This window comes from Suricata suricatta, chromosome 10 (assembly GCF_006229205.1).
Source record: "Suricata suricatta isolate VVHF042 chromosome 10, meerkat_22Aug2017_6uvM2_HiC, whole genome shotgun sequence".
NCBI lineage: Eukaryota > Metazoa > Chordata > Mammalia > Carnivora > Herpestidae > Suricata > Suricata suricatta.
Window position 1 is genome coordinate 40,362,779 of NC_043709.1, and position 19,469 is coordinate 40,382,247.

Here is a 19,469-nt window from a genome sequence, read left to right on the forward strand (position 1 = left end):
AGTATCTGTGTCTAACAATAGATAAAACAGTAGATAAAAATGAAAATCATAGAACACAGGACACTAAACATGTTTTATTGTATTGTTCCAAGATTTACAGAAGCAGTTTTCATAATTATGCTCTTTTATTCTGGTTAAAGAGTATAGTCTCCTTAAATGAATGCTGGATTAGGAGACCTAGATGCTGATCCCTGTATATTTATTGTTAGTTTAGAAGATAAATGTCACTGAGCCTCCCTTTCATGATTTGTAAAATGGAGATAAAACCACTTGTTACATCTATTGTTGAAGGTTCTTGTGAAGATCAAATGAAAATAAATATAAACAAAGTCTGGAAACAAGTTTAAGACAGTAATACTCAAGGGGCACTGGATAGGTAGGAAGAAATAGATTCTAGGAATATTGGTTTTTATTTATTTTTTTTTACATTTTTAAATTTTTTTAAATGTTTGTTTGGAGAGAGAGACAGAGAGCGTGCAGGGGTGGGACTGAGAGAGAGGGAGACAGAATCTGAAGCAGCCTCCAGGCTCTGAGCTGTCAGCACAGAGGCCGGCACAGGGACTATAAGATCATGACCTGAGCCCAAGTCAGATGGTCAACTGACTGAGCCACCTGGGCGCCCCAAGGAATATTGGTTTGTAAACACTACAAATGAGATAGTGTTTTATACTAATTTCTGAAGATCTGTATATTTCTTTCCACTGGAGAAGTAGCAATAAGGCAGCACGTATGGTAACTTGCTAGAATACACATGGTTTGGCTCTTTTATTTGAAATATTTTAAGTATAAAAAATTACATTTCTTTGGATACTTTTAAGAATAAATAATTGTGTATATTTCCTAGAAATATTCTGGAAAATAGAATTCAAAAATTTACACATGATCTTATTTAATCTTATATTGTGGATTAATTTATTTAAGTTTATTATTTTAGTAATATCTATACCCAGTATGGGGCTCAGACTCAAGATCCTGAGATCAAGAGTTGCATCCTTTTCTGCCTGAGTCAGCCAGGTGCCCGATTAGTGTTTATTTTGTGCTTTTATTTGGTGTTTATTTTGTGGTTTAACATGAATTAGTTTTTAAACCCAAATGCTTTATAGGGAAAATTGACATTTGCAAATTTGTATTGAGTGTATATATACATGTATATAATGTGTGTATAATGTATATAATTTGTATATCATGTGTCACAGCAATAAATGGGAAGAATGTCACTAACATAGCTTTAACATTAATTTTTATATGCTGTATGTATAGAATAAGTGAAGGTTTTAATTGTTATTTCTCTTTTGTTCATTTCTATGTGATTTCAGTCTGAATCGAAACTTTATAATGGCTCAGAGAGGGATAGCACTGCTTCAAGCAAGCTCACAAAAAAAGAATCTCTCAAGGTTAGTTTCCACAGCTGTTTAATAAATAATATTATGCTTTGCATGTGCTTTTCAAAGTAGACTCACCAGAGAGATATGTATCTCCTAAAGAAAGAAAAACAACAAAAAACGTTACTGTTCTTTTGACACACTGGAGTCAGCTGATGACCTTCCAGCGCCGTTTCAGGCCTTACCTTGCCATTGCAGAGGCGGAGGTCTGGTGTCGCTGCACAGTTGTACCCGAGTTAGGTACATTCACTGCGTGGTGGAACACGTCAAGGGAAGCCCGGATGATTTTTGACATTCAAGTTTACTAGTAACTGCTAGGTCATGGGCTGAATTTGGCCTGCAGATAGGTAGTTTTGTTTGACCCACACAATGGTTTAAACATTTGAGGGAACAATTACAAATTCAGGTTTCCAGCCCCTCTCTAAGAAGTACTCACTTTGGACTTGTCTTCCAGAATAACCACAGATCCTGGACTTTAAGAAACACATGCTATCCAGTCCACTCTGGACCCTGCATGATCGCTTTTATCCCCCTTTTTCTCCTATACCTGATGCTGTATGTGTTTGTATTTGTCATCCCATATTAAATCTGTTAATTCAGATATGCATATTAATAAGAACCAAAAATCCAAAGTATTTTGGCTGTATAATTATTAACATTTCTTTACCATTAAGTGCAACTAGGAAGGTTTTATAGCTAAGTGAAATGTGTCACTGGTAATTTTTCACTACTCTTCTCCCATCCACGTAATAACAGAGCAACAATAAAACTGTACTAATCCACTGCTGCCTTCCTGGGTCATCTCAGAGGTCACTTCTGAAAGTAAACTTTAATATTTTGATTTCATTAATGTCATTGTTTGGTTTCTTAATTATTTCTTATATCTTAGTACAGAGAAAGAGCAAAATTGCCAGTTGCAAACAATTGTAGCATTATTTATAAAAGGAAAAACTGGTAACAGTGGATTTTCGTCAGTGAGAGAACTCACTAAAAATTATGGACGCAGTATAGTGTGGTGGTGAAGAGTGTCTTTTAGAGCCAGTCTGCCTTTGTTTGAGTTCTGCCTTCATGACCTACTAGCTGTATGATCCTGGGCAAGTTACTCTCTGTGCCTCAGTTTTCTCATCTGTAAAATAAAAATACTTGGCCTACTTCCTGAGGTTATTGCAAGATTAAATGAGGTAGTATGTGTAAAGTGCTTAGCACAGTGATTGGTACACAGAATGTGCCCAGTAAGTATTAGCTCTTACTATTTTATTCATACTAGGAAGCTTATATAGCAATTAAAGGAAGGAGATAGGCATGGAAATGCTCCAAAAAATAATTGAAATGAAGAACCTTTTTAAAAAATGTGTTTAAAAAGACAGAATCACAAAAGCAATATATTTTTTAGGTTGTATTCATAGAAAAAGCTTGAAAAGATAGTGTTTTCTGTAAGTGTTAACAATGGTCACTTCTGAGGATTGGAATGGGATAGAGTGTAACAAAGACAGCTTTAGCTTTATTTGTGTTCAAAATTCTTACCGTGAGATTGGATTCATATAGTATTGTGTGACTAAAAAAAGGTAAAATTCTTCACAAACATAGAGAACTAGTGATCAGACTCTGAACTCTAAAAATTCTTACCAGCTCTTTAAAAAAAAAAAAAAAAGTTATCCGAAGATGCTAGAATTCTAAAAGAGGTTTAGAATTTTATACTCTACATTCTATAGACCTAAAAATTTTGGAAAGAAATTGCCCATTTCTAACGAATTTTTAACTTTTCTATTATTTCTGTAAAATAGGTGCAAAAGAAGAATTACCGAGAAGAAAAGAAAAGAGCCACAAAGGAGTTACTCAGCACAATCACAGATCCTTCTGTTATTGTTATGGCTGATTGGTTGAAGGTCAGTTTGTACTGAGGCTTGAATTCAAATTGCTGGATGTTTACCTACAGGAATAAGAAAGCCCAAAGGGCACTGGAGGCCTACAAGACAAAACAACTCCTGGGAGGATTGTTTTTCACGGGCAGACTGTGAATTGTATCGCAGAGGTTCTATGTTCTAGTCATAATGGGGAGAAAGAAACTTAAATCCATACTGAAAATGGACAGCAGTTCTTTTTAAAAGGATTTTTGATTTGTGTGACATAGTCTAATTTTGCTATTTAAATTATTATTATTATTATTATTATTATTATAGGTGTGGTATATGCATTATTTAGAAGATATGAAACAAAGTCAATATAAAAATTATCATTTGAAGGATTCATTTTCAGAAAAACATGCATATTGCTGTTTCCATGCCTTATTTTGGCCTCTGGTTATTTCCACTTACTTTTATTTCCCTTTTTTTTGTTTTTTTCATCATCCCACTCTAGCCTCTTTCTCATTCTTATTTGGTAGGATTCTTGCAGACAAATGCTAAGTTTAAGAACGATCTTGTGAAACTCTGTATCCCAGGAAATTTTAGTACCTGGCATTAATCTAAAAGTCACCCTAGCCCTGAAAGCTGTCTGCTCTCCCAGAAAACTGATCCAACCTCCAATAAAATCCTTATGAGATCTTTTTGTCAAAATTCTCTTACTAAAATGGGAGCCTAATGAAAGTTTCCTTGTTAGTTCAGGTGGTACTGGGATCTTCTTTGGTGTTGTGCTGAAGACACACCCTGACTTATATTGGACTCTCCTTACAAATCTTCATGCTGTGTATCTCACGTGGGTTTTCCAGAGCTAAGCTTCCTCTTGTCTTCTAACAGGATTTCTGCAACTCACCCCCTAAAAGTCCCCGACACGTCCCCAGGCTGAACTATCTAAACCATAACCTTCATTCTGATCATTTTTCTTCCATGTTCTACTGTCACATGTCCCAGATCCAGAATGTCATCTCAGGGGAACTCTTGCTTTTGCTTCTCTTATCTTTCTTTCTTTTACATAAACACATACTTTTCTCAAAAATTTTCTCTTTTCTTCATTCCTGGCTCCAAACTCCCCATTTCTAACTTTTTCTTGTTTAAAGTTCTTGTGGTATGCCTGTTTCATCGATTAGGGAGTCCTATATTTATTTCATAATTCATACAAGTGCTTTGAGAGAGCAGATGTTTTATATAGTAAATAAAAGTGAGGATGATTCCTAGTTTTTATTCTAAATGTATTAGCATTCTTTTCAGTATTATGAATTCAGTGACTTGCATAGAAACATTTTTAATGGATGACAGATACAGAAATTGATAGGAAAAACCAGTTTCAGACCTATTATTTGATATAGCCTTAAACCCTGTGATGAGGAACATTTTGAGACTAGAGAGAGATTCATGTAACTGTGTTTTAAAATTCTCCCAAGAACTTAAATGACACATTTTATGTAATTACTAAGAACAAAGTAACTTAAAGGTAATTTTAGGGGCTCGAAGGAGGCTCTTCCCTCTTCCTACCACTCAGTGAATATTTAGGGAATGCCTGGTATGTGTGCTGGCAGTGATTTCAGTACTGGTGATGTAGGGGGGAAAGGGGAAAGAATCTTATACTCCCACAAATAAAATTACAACAGATTCTAAGAAGAGAAGAATCTTGGTACTAGGAAAGTATATTTAAAGGACACCTGAGCTGGCACGGAGGCTTAGGGAAACGCATCTATTCTATGTGGTACATTATTTTGAAAGTGTTGACCCAGCCTCTAGCTAGACTTTAACTTCTTCAGAAACAGGAGCCATGCTTTTTGCCTTTGTGTGCAGTGCTTGACATCTCTTAGCTTAAAAAAAAAAAAATCGATTGCATCTTAAATGTATATGTTGTAGGAATTTTAGTAAAAACATACTATTTGCCATTACTGAATTTGTATCTTGTGGAGCAAAAAAAGAGAAAAACAGAGCTTTGTTTCCTAAATAAACTTCTCTTTCTGTAGATTCGTGGTACTCTAAAGAGCTGGACCAAGTTGTGGTGTGTTTTGAAACCCGGGGTGCTACTGATTTATAAAACCCAGAAAAATGGCCAATGGGTAGGAACAGTCCTTCTGAATGCCTGTGAAATCATTGAGCGTCCATCAAAAAAGGATGGCTTTTGTTTCAAACTTTTTCATCCCTTGGAGCAGTCTATTTGGGCGGTGAAGGTAAGCACTTGTTATATAGGTAAAAAGTAAAGATTACAGTCTGTGAGTAGAACTGAGATAAATCAGTTAATCTAATGATTGCTAACCTCTGCAAGGACTTCTAAATTTGCTTGTTTTCAAATGCAGTATTCCTCTCTTTTCTCTACCCACAATGAACTGTGTTCCAAAAGGCTTTGTTTGCCTTTAAGATCTAACTTAAGGGGCATCTGGGTGGCTTAGTCGGTCAAGTGTCCCGACTTCAGCTCAGGTCTTGAGTTCAAGCCACATGCTGGGCTCTTTGCTGACAGCTCAGAGCCTGGAACCTGCTTTGGATTCTGTGTCTCCCTCTCTTTCTGCCCCTCTTCCACTTGCACTCTCTCTTTCTCTCTCAAAAATAAATAAGTCTAAAAAAAATTTTACAGGATCTAACTTAAAATTTTTGAGGAAAATATTTCCCAAATTTACATTGAACCTTATAATCTCTTAACCATGGGGATTCAGTATGTACTGTTTTATGAAAATTTGCAATTACCAGAGCACCTGGGTGGCTCAGTTGGTTAAGTGTCCAACTTTGGCTCAGGTCATGATGTCACCGTTTGTGGGTTCGAGCCCTGCATTAGACTCTGTGCAGATAACTCAAAGCCTGGAACCTCTGTGTCTCCCTCTCTTTCTGCCTCTGTCCCATTGATGTTCTGTCTGTCTCTCTCAAAAATAAATAAAAACGTTAAAAATAATATGATAATAATAAAACTAAAAAGCATAACTGTGGTCACTTCTGTTTTATAAAAGGAGAAACTTAATCAGGAAAATAGAAACACCTTATTTGATGAACTACCGAGGGATTCTACAAACATTAGACATTCAGTACACGCTAATGAAATAAATGAATTTAGTTTGTTTTTACAAAGCAATAGTTGTTTCAGTTTCTAAGAAGGTCAGTTATACATGCATAAAGGGTTTAGAGGTTTTTCTTTAAGGAAAACCACCTAATTGAGATTTAGAGTTAAAAGTAACTTCAGCTTTAAATTTTTCTTAGTATTGCTTAATTAGGCAGTATACATACACCTATTAAAACCTTGGACTTTTAACCTTTATTTCATTAGTGTGTCGTCATACCAGGAATAAATTTAGGATTAGAAAGTTTCATTCTGGGGATTAGGTATTTCCCATAGGGAAAGAATTTAACCCATAGAACCTCTGTTAACTATATATCATTGATTCTCAAGTAAAAAAAAAAAAAAGACTTTCAAAACCTTTTATGTACAATATTCTTTATTACTACTCTTAGGAATTGTAAGAATTATAATGAATTTTCATTTATTTTTAATGTTTTATTTATTTTTGAGAGAGAGAGAGTGTGAGTGGAGAAGGGGACAGAGGATTTGAAGCATGTTCTATGGTGACAGCAGAGAGCCCAGTGCAGGGCTTAAACCCACAAACTGTGAGATCATGACCTGAGCCAAAGTTGAATGCTCAACTGACTGAGCCACCCAGGTGCCCCAGAATTATAATGAATTTTTAAATGATTAAAAATGATTTTTAATGTCAAATTTACTGAATTCCCAATATTGGTGGGAGGAAAATTTGTACAATTAGATAATCATCAGAATATTTTCCACAAGCAAAATATGCTTAGGACATAGTTTAAACAGCTTCAAAGTTAGTATCTATGATTAGGTAAAAGTAATGTTTGTGAGATTTTACTTTGTATCAGGACTTGAGCATTTTATATGGACTGGTTTTTTTTTTTTAATTTTCCTACGTTTAAGGTTGTAATTCCCCCCTATTACTGAAATAAATGTTTACCTAAGAAATGTTTCTAGCATGGAACCAAGCTTGAAACCTAAGCCTAGGTCCTACTCTACACTGGTTCTAGGAATTGGCCCATAAATTAGAAAGCTATTTGAAAATACCCAAGGGATATTACAGTATTAGGTAAAATTATATTGACTTTTTCTACTTTGTCATTTTGAATCTTTATCTTCTTTATGTTTATGCTTCTCAAATTCATTTTATTCTTTGATCTTACAACTTAAAATTATGCTTTGACTATCAAAATTATACTGTAAGGTCATCCTCAGATTTCCTTTCCAGAGAAGAACTGCATTCATCTAAGATTAGCCTTGGTGATACTAATTACTGTAGTGTTCTTGGTGTTGTATACTCCTAAAACAAATAACCCTAGCCAACAACAACAATGACAAAATTCCATTTTCTTTCTGGAAAAATAAAATTAGCCTTTTTAGTTAGTATTTTATAACAAGTATTTTGTAGCAGTATATCAGTGGTTGTAAAATAGATATTTTCCCCCTAAACCTATTCAAAATTCATTTCTCTTTTTCTTATATTTCCAGCATTTTTTCTTTTAGGCCTCTAAAAATTTAATATTAGTAGTATCTTTGGATTCAAAATTCTCTGTTAAATTAAAATTTGGTCTAGAATTATAAATTGCAGATTTCTCTTTACTATGTGAACCATAAGTAGAGATAATGTTTAATGATAGCTATAAGTTGTTCAACCCTCTGATAAGGAGGTATACTTGTTGGAAGAGGAACACTTGCCTTAATACTTACTTTCTTAAAACTTTACTTAATACTTCTTAAGCATGAAATTAAAGCTTGTTTGCTTTTCGATTATATTATCATAGGTAATAGGGGATAACACGAAATTGAGATTCCATAATGGGAACTGCACACACTTATTTTCTCTTATTTTAAGGGCCCCAAAGGCGAAGCAGTTGGATCCATAACTCAGCCCTTACCTAGCAGTTATTTGATCATCCGAGCTACTTCAGAGTCAGACGGTAAAAATACAGATTTCGATGGATTTGATTTTGGCCCTCATTTTTAAGGGTTTTATTTTATATGCCACTGTGTATTTTCCTTTGGGGAAGATCTCTTTAGTATGGTATTGCAGCAGATGTATTGTAATTATAAGTTGCTTATAATACTAAAAACATCACTAACTTTGTAGACAAACAGAAATCTGATAGGAAGGAAGCATTGTATAATTGAGTGATGAATTAACATAAAGTTTTCTTCAACCTCCATTGACATGTTAACACTCTTTTTACTTTGGTTAGTGTTCTTTGTGGTAACTTTGTGATTTTAGAGGTGCATTTAATACTATTTGTATTTTATTATTAAAAATTAACATTTATACCACATATATACTGTTTAGAAGTTTTGTATATAAGGGATTCAAGTATAAACTTTTGTTCTGCAGTTAGTAACTTAATATTTAATTCTTGCAGCAATGTGGAGAGGGTAAAACTTATTTATTCTAAAGCCACACTATAAAAACCTTAATAAATGATAATGGATTTCTTCCTCACTTTTATGTTTTATAGTTTAGCCTAGGGAATCTGGTAACCTTTCAGAGTTTACTTTTACCTGATGGTTATTTTTAAAATTAAAATATCATAGGCACAAGCTTATATTATGAAAAGCTTTTTACTTGGCTGGTATTTCCAAAAGATATTGAAATATATATATATGTGTCTATGTGTGTGTGTGTGTATATATATATATGCAATGAACTTATTTTATGCTAATACAGTTCTAAATTTTAACTTAAAAAATAAAGTTATTAGTGTTTCTACTATTGCAGCAGTTAATGACAATATTGCACAGGCCATGACTTCAGAATTTTCATACCTGTAAGTAGAATGGATGGTAGTAAACCTGATGATAGACCTTTTATCAGCAACAAAATATTATTTTGATAAGTTTGTTTATAGTAGAAGCATAACCCCTTTAGTGTATTTTCTGTACCTTCATTGGTAGCTGCAAATTATACTACCTGTTAATGTTCTAAGATTTTAAAAGCAAAGTATATTTATTTTAGGTTAGGTGTACTTCCTAATACATTCTCTGTACTGTTCATTTACCAGTGGTTTTTTAGATGTTTGGTCTGTGAAAAGTAGTTGCTAAACTGAAAAATTGCATTAAAAACTCCTTGCAATATTTTATATTAATGTTAACTTTTCCTGTGAATGTTTCTCAAATAACAGTGTGCTTAAAGGTTAACAGGGTTAAATTAAGATGGATGCTGGTTTTTATAGTTTCTTGAATTATACTGCTTATGAATCTGTGTTCTTCTAGGAAGGTGCTGGATGGATGCTTTGGAGTTGGCTTTGAAATGTTCTAGTCTTCTTAAACGTACAATGATCAGGGAAGGGAAGGAACATGACCTGAGCATTTCATCAGAGAGCACACACGTGACTTTGTATGGCTTATTGCGTGCGAACAATCTCCACAGTGGGGACAACTTTCAGTAAGTAGCTATTGCCATTAATTTGTTGATTTTTAGAAGGGACGATGTTGTTCACTAAGTTAGTTGGCAGGCCTAGAATTTTTGTAGTGTGTCTAGAATTGAACTTGGCTGTTTTCTTCCCATTACATGGTCTCAGGCCTGATTTAAAATTTGCTTTGTTGCTATAATAAGGTATAGAAAGTTAATTTCCTTTATTTCAGCTAACGTGTAGTTGTTCTTTCCCAAATACATACCTTGTCTTTATACATGGTGTTCCTTCCATCAAGTATGTTTTCTAGTCCTCCTTGCTTTTTTCTCCTTTCATAATCCCATTCCTAAAGACCAATATCAAATATTACATCAAATGCAAAGCATTTCCTGCTTCATGACAGTGAAATTTAATCTGTTCTTCTCTTGCTTTTCTATAGCACATTTTAATTTTTTTGGTAATGGAACTTGACTTACTCTACCTGGCATTTGTGGAATTCTCCTGTTATACCGCAAGTGTTTCAAGTTGGGACTATTTCCTATTTGTGGTTTTATACCCTGAAACATTATAATTAATACTAAAAATATATTCCCTAGGGAAACTAACCAATACTTTGAGGTTCAGATCTCTTTTCTTGCTTTGTAGGGAGACTCTTAGACTTCCCTTCTCCTCCCTTGCCTAGTACTCAGCCTCTGCTCCGAAGCTACTTTCTCCCTACAGCACTGAGGTTACTTTCCTCAAAGTTAGGAATGGATGTTTATTGGGCCAGGATTTTTCCCTTGAAGCTCTTCACCTGTAAATAGCCCATTGATTTTATTGAATACCAGATAATTTTTAAATGCTCTTATTTTGGAATCTTAAAGCTTCACAACTTCATATATTTTTTCATTTAAATTTTTGAGCCTCTCTTGTGTATGAGACATCCACTTTTCTGTATTATTCACTGCATTATAAATAGGGAGATGGATCAGATATCCTAAATTGGAATCCAGTGCAACAGTGTACTAGCTGTCTGTCCCTGGAGGGATGTATTATTTTGTTTGAAACCTATAAAATGCCAGGCAACTATAAATGATAGGAAGCTAAGAATGATATAAACAACCAAAGGAGAGATGCTGTAGGGTAATACAGGATGAAGAGAATTTAGAAGATGTAGATACGATTCACCAGGGAATCAGAGGGAAGATCAATATACAAATTTTTACAAAGGTAGAATCAGCATAGCAACATTTTCATTTGGCTTTATGACAAAACATGGGCTAAGAGATGCAGAGACCAGGGAAATGGCAGCCTACCTTTGAGACATATAGGCTGTTGAGATGTAAGGAACAGAGAGTGGGTAAAATTAAAGAAGATTACAGGTTCGAAATCTGAGTGACCAATAAGATGATAGTAAAATAAAGGACCACGTTGAGAGCTGATAATATATTAAGTAATTGGACATGTTGAGGATGCATTGGCCCCAGGACGTATAAATGATGTCAGCCAAGCATTTTAAAACATGGGCCTGAAGCTTACTTCTGCATGCATGGGTTTGAAAATCAAACAGAAATGATGGTGAAGTCTTGAAATTGGCAAGCTTGCTAAAGGGGAGAGAGGATAGAGAAAATAAAAGAAGGCCAAGGAAGATTAAAATATCTTACAGATGGAAGGAAGTAAAAGGGATTGGAGAAATCAAAAAGTCAAACCACAGTTACATGGAACTGAGGCATTGATACCATTTTAAGGAAAATAATCATCAAAATCCTATAATGCAGAGAAGTCACAGAAGGTGGAGATTATATAAGGCTATTAGATTTGTCAACCAAGGTGTCATTAGTTACCTTTAAGAGAACAGATTCAGTGGATTTAGTGGAGTGAAAACCAGATCATGAGAGGTTAAGTAGAGAATAAGTGGTAAGAAAGCAGAGACAGCAATTTTAGACTACTTTTTTAAAATACATGATTATAGGGGTGCCTAGGTGTCTCAGTGGGTTAAATGTCTGACTCTTAACTGACTCAGTTCGCCATCTCCCGGTTTGTGAGAGTGATCTCTACCTCAGGGTCTGTGCCAATAGGGAGGAGTCTACTTGGGATTCTCTCTCCCTGTCTCTCTGCCCCTCCCCCACTCGCATGCTTATTTTTTCTCCAAATATATAAATAAACTTTTAAAAAATGTGATTATAAAGGGAAAGAAAGAAAATAAGTACTATAAGAATGAATTTCTATTAGAAATTCTTTGGTTAAAATCCAAACAAATAAAGATTTGGGGGAAATTTTTTTTTAATTTATTGAATCTGGAAATGAGTTTTTTAAATTCTCTTTTATACGAATTGTTAACTCCAATCATTATAAATAAGAATAGGGTTGGAGTGTAGCAACTTTATCTATTTTAGGCTATAGGTTTGTTTCCATAAACTGAAATATCCATTTCCAGTTCTCCTTGGATTTTTTTTTTCTCAAGATTAAACCTGTGAGTCAAGAATTAAATAGATATAATTACTTACCTTTTACATTTTCACTTACTTTGAGTGACTTTGGAGAGACCCTTACAGGGGGAAAGTCATAATTCATTTGAGTTTACTTGAGAATCTGATAATCTAGACTTGGAAGTTTTTCTTTAGGCCAGAAGCAACAGTGAGATTGATTCAAGTGCTGATTTTTGTAAAACCAAGAAAAAAAAAAATCTAGCAAGGTAAAGTCTAAAACTTTGCTTTTGGAAGCTTTCCACCGTAAGTGGTAAAAAGAGGTCAGAGTGTTCTCTTTTAATATTTCCCAGGTTATTTAATTTCTCTGTGCTTTTATTTACTAATCTGTAAAGTGAGAATAATAATAATACTTATCTCATAGGATTATTTTTGAGTGTTAACTGGGTAAAACTATCTAAAACACAGACAGTGCCTGACACTTAAATTCTCAATAAACATTCATGTCATTCTGATTTATAAATTAAATATTCTTTTTTTTTATTTTTTTAAATTTTTATTTATTATTGAGAGACAGAGACAGAGTGCAAGCATGGGAAGGGCAAGAGGCAGGGAGACACAGAATCCGAAGCAGGCTCCAGGCTCTGAGCTGTCAGCACAGAACCCGGTGCAGGGCTCGAACCCACAGACCGCGAGATCATGACCTGAGCCAGAGTCAGACACTTAACCCACTGAGCCACAAAGGCGCCCCATAAGTTAAATATTCTTAATCTCTTTAATTCTTTATCCTAATTACTTCTTAACTTCAAGGTTAAATGATAGTGAAATTGAACGACAGCATTTTAAGGACCAAGATATGTATTCTGATAAGTCTGATAAAGAAAACGACCAAGAGCATGATGAGTCTGACAATGAGGTGTTGGGGAAAAGCGAAGAAAGTGATACCGATACATCAGAAAGGCAGGATGACTCTTACATCGAACCTGAGCCTGTGGAGCCTTTAAAGGAGACTACCTACACTGAACAGAGCCATGAAGAACTTGGAGAGGTAAAAGTCTGTGCTTTTCAGAGATTTTGGTTTTCTGATTCTTGAGAATTTTCAACTGAAATTGAAGACATTTTCTGAAAAAGAATATTTAGATGATACCTATTATTTTATTTTTAAAATTGCATACATAAGAAATGTATCAGGATTTGTGAATAACATGTATTCTCACACAAGTACCAATAAATTCTATTAAATATAAAGTTTACATTTTCTTTAGGTTTGGTTTTGAACTAGGATAGTACTAGTTAATGACATTGCCAGGTACAATGTAAGTTGCAAGGACACATGAGTTTCTAATGTTCTTTTTATTGCTAATTCATAGAAGTAAATATTGTATAAAATAAATTGCATGTAATATTTTTTGTAATGAATTATTTGTATATATCATTCACTTTGCTGTCTCTTAACAACTACTCTTTTTGCCTAAGTCTTATAACTATAGACTTATTACCTAATGAGTGATTTCCACATTTTAAGAATACTTGGAATAGTCTTATCGAGTATTCATACTCTATAGATATCTAATGTGTCTGAAATAAATATGATATTTGAGTATTTTTTTAATTACTAAAAATGTGATTTTTTTAATTGCTAAAGGCAGGTGAGGCTTCTCAAACAGAAACTGTGTCTGAAGAAAACAAAAGCCTTATCTGGACACTGTTGAAACAAGTTCGTCCTGGCATGGACCTGTCCAGGGTGGTTCTGCCAACATTTATTTTGGAACCTCGTTCTTTCCTGGATAAACTTTCAGATTACTACTATCATGCAGATTTCTTATCTGAGTGAGTAGATTCTCATTTCTTGAAATGAAAGGTGCTTCGTGGTTTTAAGAGATTTTTTTCAGAGTACAAATTACAGTAGTTATGCCTTGCCAAAATTAGGCTCTAATGAGATAGCCCTCTCTCTACCAGTTCTACGTTGATCTTAATAATATTTAATATTTTGCTATAATGTTTCCATTTATGCAGTTGAATTGAGGGATCACAAGCATGGGAAAGACAAAGAGTCCGCCCTTTCCTGGCAGCACTGCTTTCACAGGCTCCCTGTCTCGTTTCCTGACCTAACATAGGGAGAGGTGGTTGGAGTGCCTTTTCTCCGCCGGGTCACCTAAGCTCTTGCTCAGGTCCCGTCCTGGGGTTTGTGCTTTGTTTATACTCACCCTGTCTGCATGCTCAGGAGGGATGTGCTGCTTTCTACAACCAGACGCCCCGCCAGTTGCTAGCTCACGGTATAAATCCCCACTTTCACCTTTGCTTTGTTTCCTGCCAGCTGATCCTGGGTGTGATTCTGGGGAAGGCAGGCATGAAGGAGGTGGAGGAGGAGCTGCCCATCTCTTTCCCAGCGGTTTCTTGGAGAACCAGTAACAGACACCAACTTTATGTATATATTTTCAGGTTTCACATGCTGCCCCCCTTCTGGCTGTTCAAAACACTGTGTTTTCTAATATTCTAAGTTCTGGTCCTACAGCCTGGCTTTTAGATTCTGCATCAGTATCTATATTACATGTATTCGTTTATTGGTAGTCTATTAGTTGCATTTATGAACATTGCAAAAAGTCATAAGCTGAATCAAAAGATAATTGAGAAACTGGGAGGTTTTTAAAATTTTTTTTTATATAGTTTATTTTTGAGACAGAGACAGAGCATGAATGGGGGAGGGGCAGAGAGAGAGGGAGTCACAGAATTCAGAGCAGGCTCCAGGCTCTGAGCTGTCAGCACAGACCCTGATGTGGGGCTCAAACCCACAAACCGCAATATGTTGACTTGAGCCAAAGTCAGACAGTTAACCGACTGAGTCAGTGAGGCGCCCTCCCAGTCTGCTTTAGATCTTATTATAATTCTTTTATCTGTGTAGAAATTCATTTCTCTGAGTATGAGGCAGGTTCCTATGAATCGCAGTGAGATCTTCCTGAGAGATGCCCATTTCCCCAAATTGAAAGGTCACAACTTTCTGGCTACACACCCTGTTGCCAAGGCTTTGTGGGATAGCAGGCACTTGTACACTGCTGCGGCGTGACACAAACCAGCACAGGGCTTTTGAAAAGAACCTGGCAGTATTTACCAGAATTACAGATGCATTCAGTCCTTTGATCCAGTAATCCTGCTTCTGGGAATAATTCCTACAAATACACCTCTACGTATTCAAAAGGACATAAACAAGATTGTTGCAGTAGGGTTTGTAATAGTAAAAGATTAGATAACTCAGGCATTGAGCCACAGTTGACTGGTGAGTAAGTAACGTATGGTCCATTCACATATAGGAAGAAGTCTGTAACCTGATTTGGAGGGATCTTTAGGATTATGTGTATGTGAAAAAAGCAAGGTACAAAAAAATGTGTGGTTTGCTAACTTTTTTATCTTTTTAAGAAAAGGAAGACTCCATATTTTTATTTGCTTCTTTATGCTTAAAGAAAACTGTTTATTAAAAAAACCAAGAAAAGTTCCCTGTATGGAGAGATGGGACAGTAGCAAGACATGTATACTTCTCCATGTTGCTTTGAGCTTTGAACTATGTAAACACAAAATATTAAATAAAATTGCGTAGCAAGAGAATTTAAATCAAGACAGGAAGAGCTCAGACGGAGTTACTGCCTTTAAGGGCAGCGTTTCAGCTTGACACAGTTGTAGGTCAGCCTCACTGTTCTCTTCCATTTCACACCTCATTCTCAAAATCACACACTGTCCTTCAGACATGCTTGAAGGAAGTAATAAATAATTAAATTGTAATATACATACATGAAGTTGTCATACATTTTATGTATTATTGTATATAATATATATATGACAACTCAACTCTCTTTTGACATACACAATGTTTTGCAACATTTTGCAGTTTAGAGCAACAGCAAAAGGGGAAAGTGGTAGTTAGTCGTGGCTTCTAAAACTTTCATCTTTAAAGTGAAAATTGTTCTTTGGTTATCTGTTAGATTGATAGAATTTATTCACTTTGGAAAATCATTTGGTAGCAGGGTTGAAGGTTAAAAATAGCCTTAATTGACTTAAATTAATCTTAAAACTTCCATATTAGTGATTTGAGACTTCTCTATTTTGTAATAGGAACTAGAAGGGCGTACAATCTATTCCTGGGGGAGCATTTCGCATGCGAGAGGCTAATATCAACCTGTTGTCCTCCCTTCTTATAGGACAGCATTTGTTATCATTAATCTCCTCGCATTAACCTCAGTGACTGAGAATATACTAAATCAAGTGAACATGATCCTTCTCTGACATATGAACTGAAGACCTGTGACGAAAAAGGCTCCTTGGCCATTGCCCCATCATTGCAAATGCTAGGCATCACTCAGTCCTTGAATCTCAAAACATGTTTATATTTTCAATCATAATTTCTCACAGAACCCCTAGCAGTATCTGAGGCTCTCCGGAACCCCACTTAAAAAACCTTGGTTTGGAAAGATTCCAAAAAGTACTTGTGCAAAGACATGGGCAGTGCATCAAACAATAGGAAAAACAGGGAGAAAAATAAGCAGGTTATGGAAAGTTATTTTTACAGACAGACTTACGTGGTTGTTTTTGCCATGTGTTTTAACTGTGAAAATAGCCTTAATTGACTTATAGTTTCCAATCATATACTCCGTTGTTTACTTGGTAAATACAAGGGAGAATTTTTGATATATTTTGTAAAAATTTTGTGTATACCATTTTGTGTTTTTAGGGCTGCTCTTGAAGAAAATCCTTATTTCCGCTTGAAGAAAGTAGTGAAATGGTATTTGTCAGGATTCTATAAAAAGCCAAAGGTAATGTTTATATTTAACTTTCTTTTAGTCTTATATGAATTCTTTATAGCATTACAGGGCCTCTAAGTTAGCAAAATTGCAAAATACTTAATCATTTAGACCTACATTATATTTGAAGTCTATTCATTTTATCTCCTGTCTCTACTGTGAAATTTTATAAGGATGATACAGTTAAACACATTTTGAGTGGGAGGAGGTGGAATCTTCCAGATTTGTATTTTGAAACTTGTGTATGTTTTTTCCTAGGGACTGAAGAAACCTTACAATCCTATACTTGGTGAGACTTTCCGTTGCTTATGGATTCATCCCAGAACAAACAGCAAAACTTTTTATATTGCTGAACAGGTATTAGAAGTGCATGTTACAGAAACAAAACTGATTCAGAAGTTATTGGAATATTTTAATAAAACATGTTAACTCAGTAAACTCACTGTTGATTATTAAACTTTCTTAGTAGTGAACATTTGGTAGGCACTTAATCTATTAGTACTGAATATGAGTAAATACCATACTTATAGGTATTACTATTACAGTCATGGAATCCTGTGACCAAAAATAAATCTTTATTTTTTCTGTGCCTCCCCCATCCTTGGTTTTGTTTCATTTATGACCAAATTTGTTCAGTGGTTTCCTGGTTCCTAAATCAGATTTACACCTGTTTGGCATTCAGGGTCTTCCTTATCCTTCTAAATTAATCTCAACTTTGATGCCTTTCTGAAACTTCTACAGTAATCATACCTGTCTGTGCATTCACAATTAGGTAAACTGAGTTTGCATTTTTTTGTCTCATTATTTTTAAATTTAATTCTCCCCTTCCAGTATTTTTTCTGAGCTATTCTCCATCTAAACCAACCCTAACCTGCTCCTCTTTCATGATCCAAGTGAATCTAATCTTCCACTGATTTCTCCCTTCTATATTATTTTTTGTGATTGTTCATTAAGCTGTTATTTTAACAGTTTCCTTAACTTTTTACAGAATTATTTATTTCCCTAATCAAATTATCAGCTCCTTGAAGGAATGCCCTCCCTACAAACCTCTCTTTTTATTGTACACATACTAGGCAGTCAAAAATATTTCTTAATTGTGGGGCTCATGGCTGGCTCTGTCCGTGAAGCATGCAACTCTTGATCACAGGGTTGTGAGTTTGAGCTCCATGTTGAGGGTAGAGATTGCTTAAAAATAAAAGATTTTCAAAAAATCTTTTCTTGGTTTTAGTCTTTCATTAATTTACATCTTACTCATGATTCTCAATCTTTCCCCCATCCTCTCCTTCACTCTCTGGTCCTGAGGAGTATGACATTATTTCTCAGTAACAGTGACTCCTTACTGTGCTAATTCTCATGTGGAGTTTAGGAAGGATGAGGAGACTGCATCCTTTGAAAAACCTTCCTCTTCCATAGAGATTTTGATATACCTCTCAAATTGAAACCACTTATCTGTATATTCATTTTCTTAAATTATTGGTTATACCACCTTGCATTTTATTTTAGTTCATTATAATTCCTCACTAAATTGAGAAGCTTGAGAAGAGTTTGATTTTAGCTTTGACCATTTCAGAAAACAAGGTGTATATATATAGCTTGAAAATATTAGATTACTAAAGTAACATTTGTCAAAGCTTTTGTTTCCTACAGCTTATTTAGTGACTCATACAAAGAATCGCCACTGTATTAGTTATCCATTGCTATATAAATAAATGACTGCCAAAACTTAATGGCTCAAAACGAACATTTATTAGCTCCTACAGTGAGCTTTAGCAATCTGAGAGCTGCTTAGCCGGGCGGTTCTGGCTCAGGGTCTCTCATGAGTGTGCAGTCAAGATGTCGGCCAGCTTTGCAGTCATCTGAAGACGTAGCTGGGCTGAAAGATACCACTTCCAGGCTCATCACATGGCTTTTGACAAAAGCACTGATTCCCCTCCATGTGGGCTTCTCCATAAGATAGTTCACAACACAGAAGCTGGTTGCCCAGAGCTGATGATCTGAGAGAGAGAGAGACAGAGACACCAAAATGGATGGTGCATCATAACTTCATTTCAGAAGTGACATACTGTCACTTTTATACAAACTTACTTTGGTACACCGTAGGGGGAGGCTATATAACGGTGGAATACCAGAAGGTGGTTTCTTTGGGAGATATCTTGGAGGCTGGTTACCACAATCATGTTTAATTTTACCACTTACCAAACATTTCTGAAATTATTAGAGTATACTGTTAAGGCTTGAACTTTGATAATAGCACAATAATATGCTTATGTTATTATATTTTACTTTTTTTTTCCTGCGTTTGATAGGTGTCCCATCATCCACCAATATCTGCCTTTTATGTTAGTAACCGAAAGGATGGATTTTGCCTTAGTGGTAGTATCCTGGCTAAGTCCAAGTTCTATGGTGAGTTTCCCCTTGTCTTAGCCTGTACCTTTTTTCTGGAAGGTGGTATTTCCTGGTGAGTTTTTCTATAGACAATGTCTTAGGCTGTTTTCAGCAAGGAATTTATATGTCATTTTACGTATCATCTTTATTTGGATAATGGCCTTTCCTTGATAGTGTTTTTTTTTGCCCATTCATGAGTAT

At 35.2% G+C, this 19,469-nt stretch overlaps 1 protein-coding gene across 8 annotated transcripts in view; it reads left to right on the top strand.

Annotated features, from left to right (window-relative positions):
* OSBPL8 (oxysterol binding protein like 8) overlaps positions 1–19,469 on the top strand; it is a 149,544-nt gene that overhangs the window by 107,176 nt on the left and 22,899 nt on the right. For all 8 annotated transcript variants that reach the window (XM_029955855.1, XM_029955854.1, XM_029955861.1 and 5 more), the window contains 10 exons: positions 1,317–1,394; positions 3,167–3,268; positions 5,263–5,466; positions 8,164–8,248; positions 9,549–9,720; positions 12,904–13,141; positions 13,739–13,923; positions 16,814–16,895; positions 17,142–17,240; positions 19,190–19,286. In XM_029955855.1, coding sequence (XP_029811715.1) covers positions 1,317–1,394; positions 3,167–3,268; positions 5,263–5,466; positions 8,164–8,248; positions 9,549–9,720; positions 12,904–13,141; positions 13,739–13,923; positions 16,814–16,895; positions 17,142–17,240; positions 19,190–19,286 — 1,342 coding nt within the window. The remainder of the gene's footprint in view (positions 1–1,316; positions 1,395–3,166; positions 3,269–5,262; positions 5,467–8,163; positions 8,249–9,548; positions 9,721–12,903; positions 13,142–13,738; positions 13,924–16,813; positions 16,896–17,141; positions 17,241–19,189; positions 19,287–19,469) is intronic.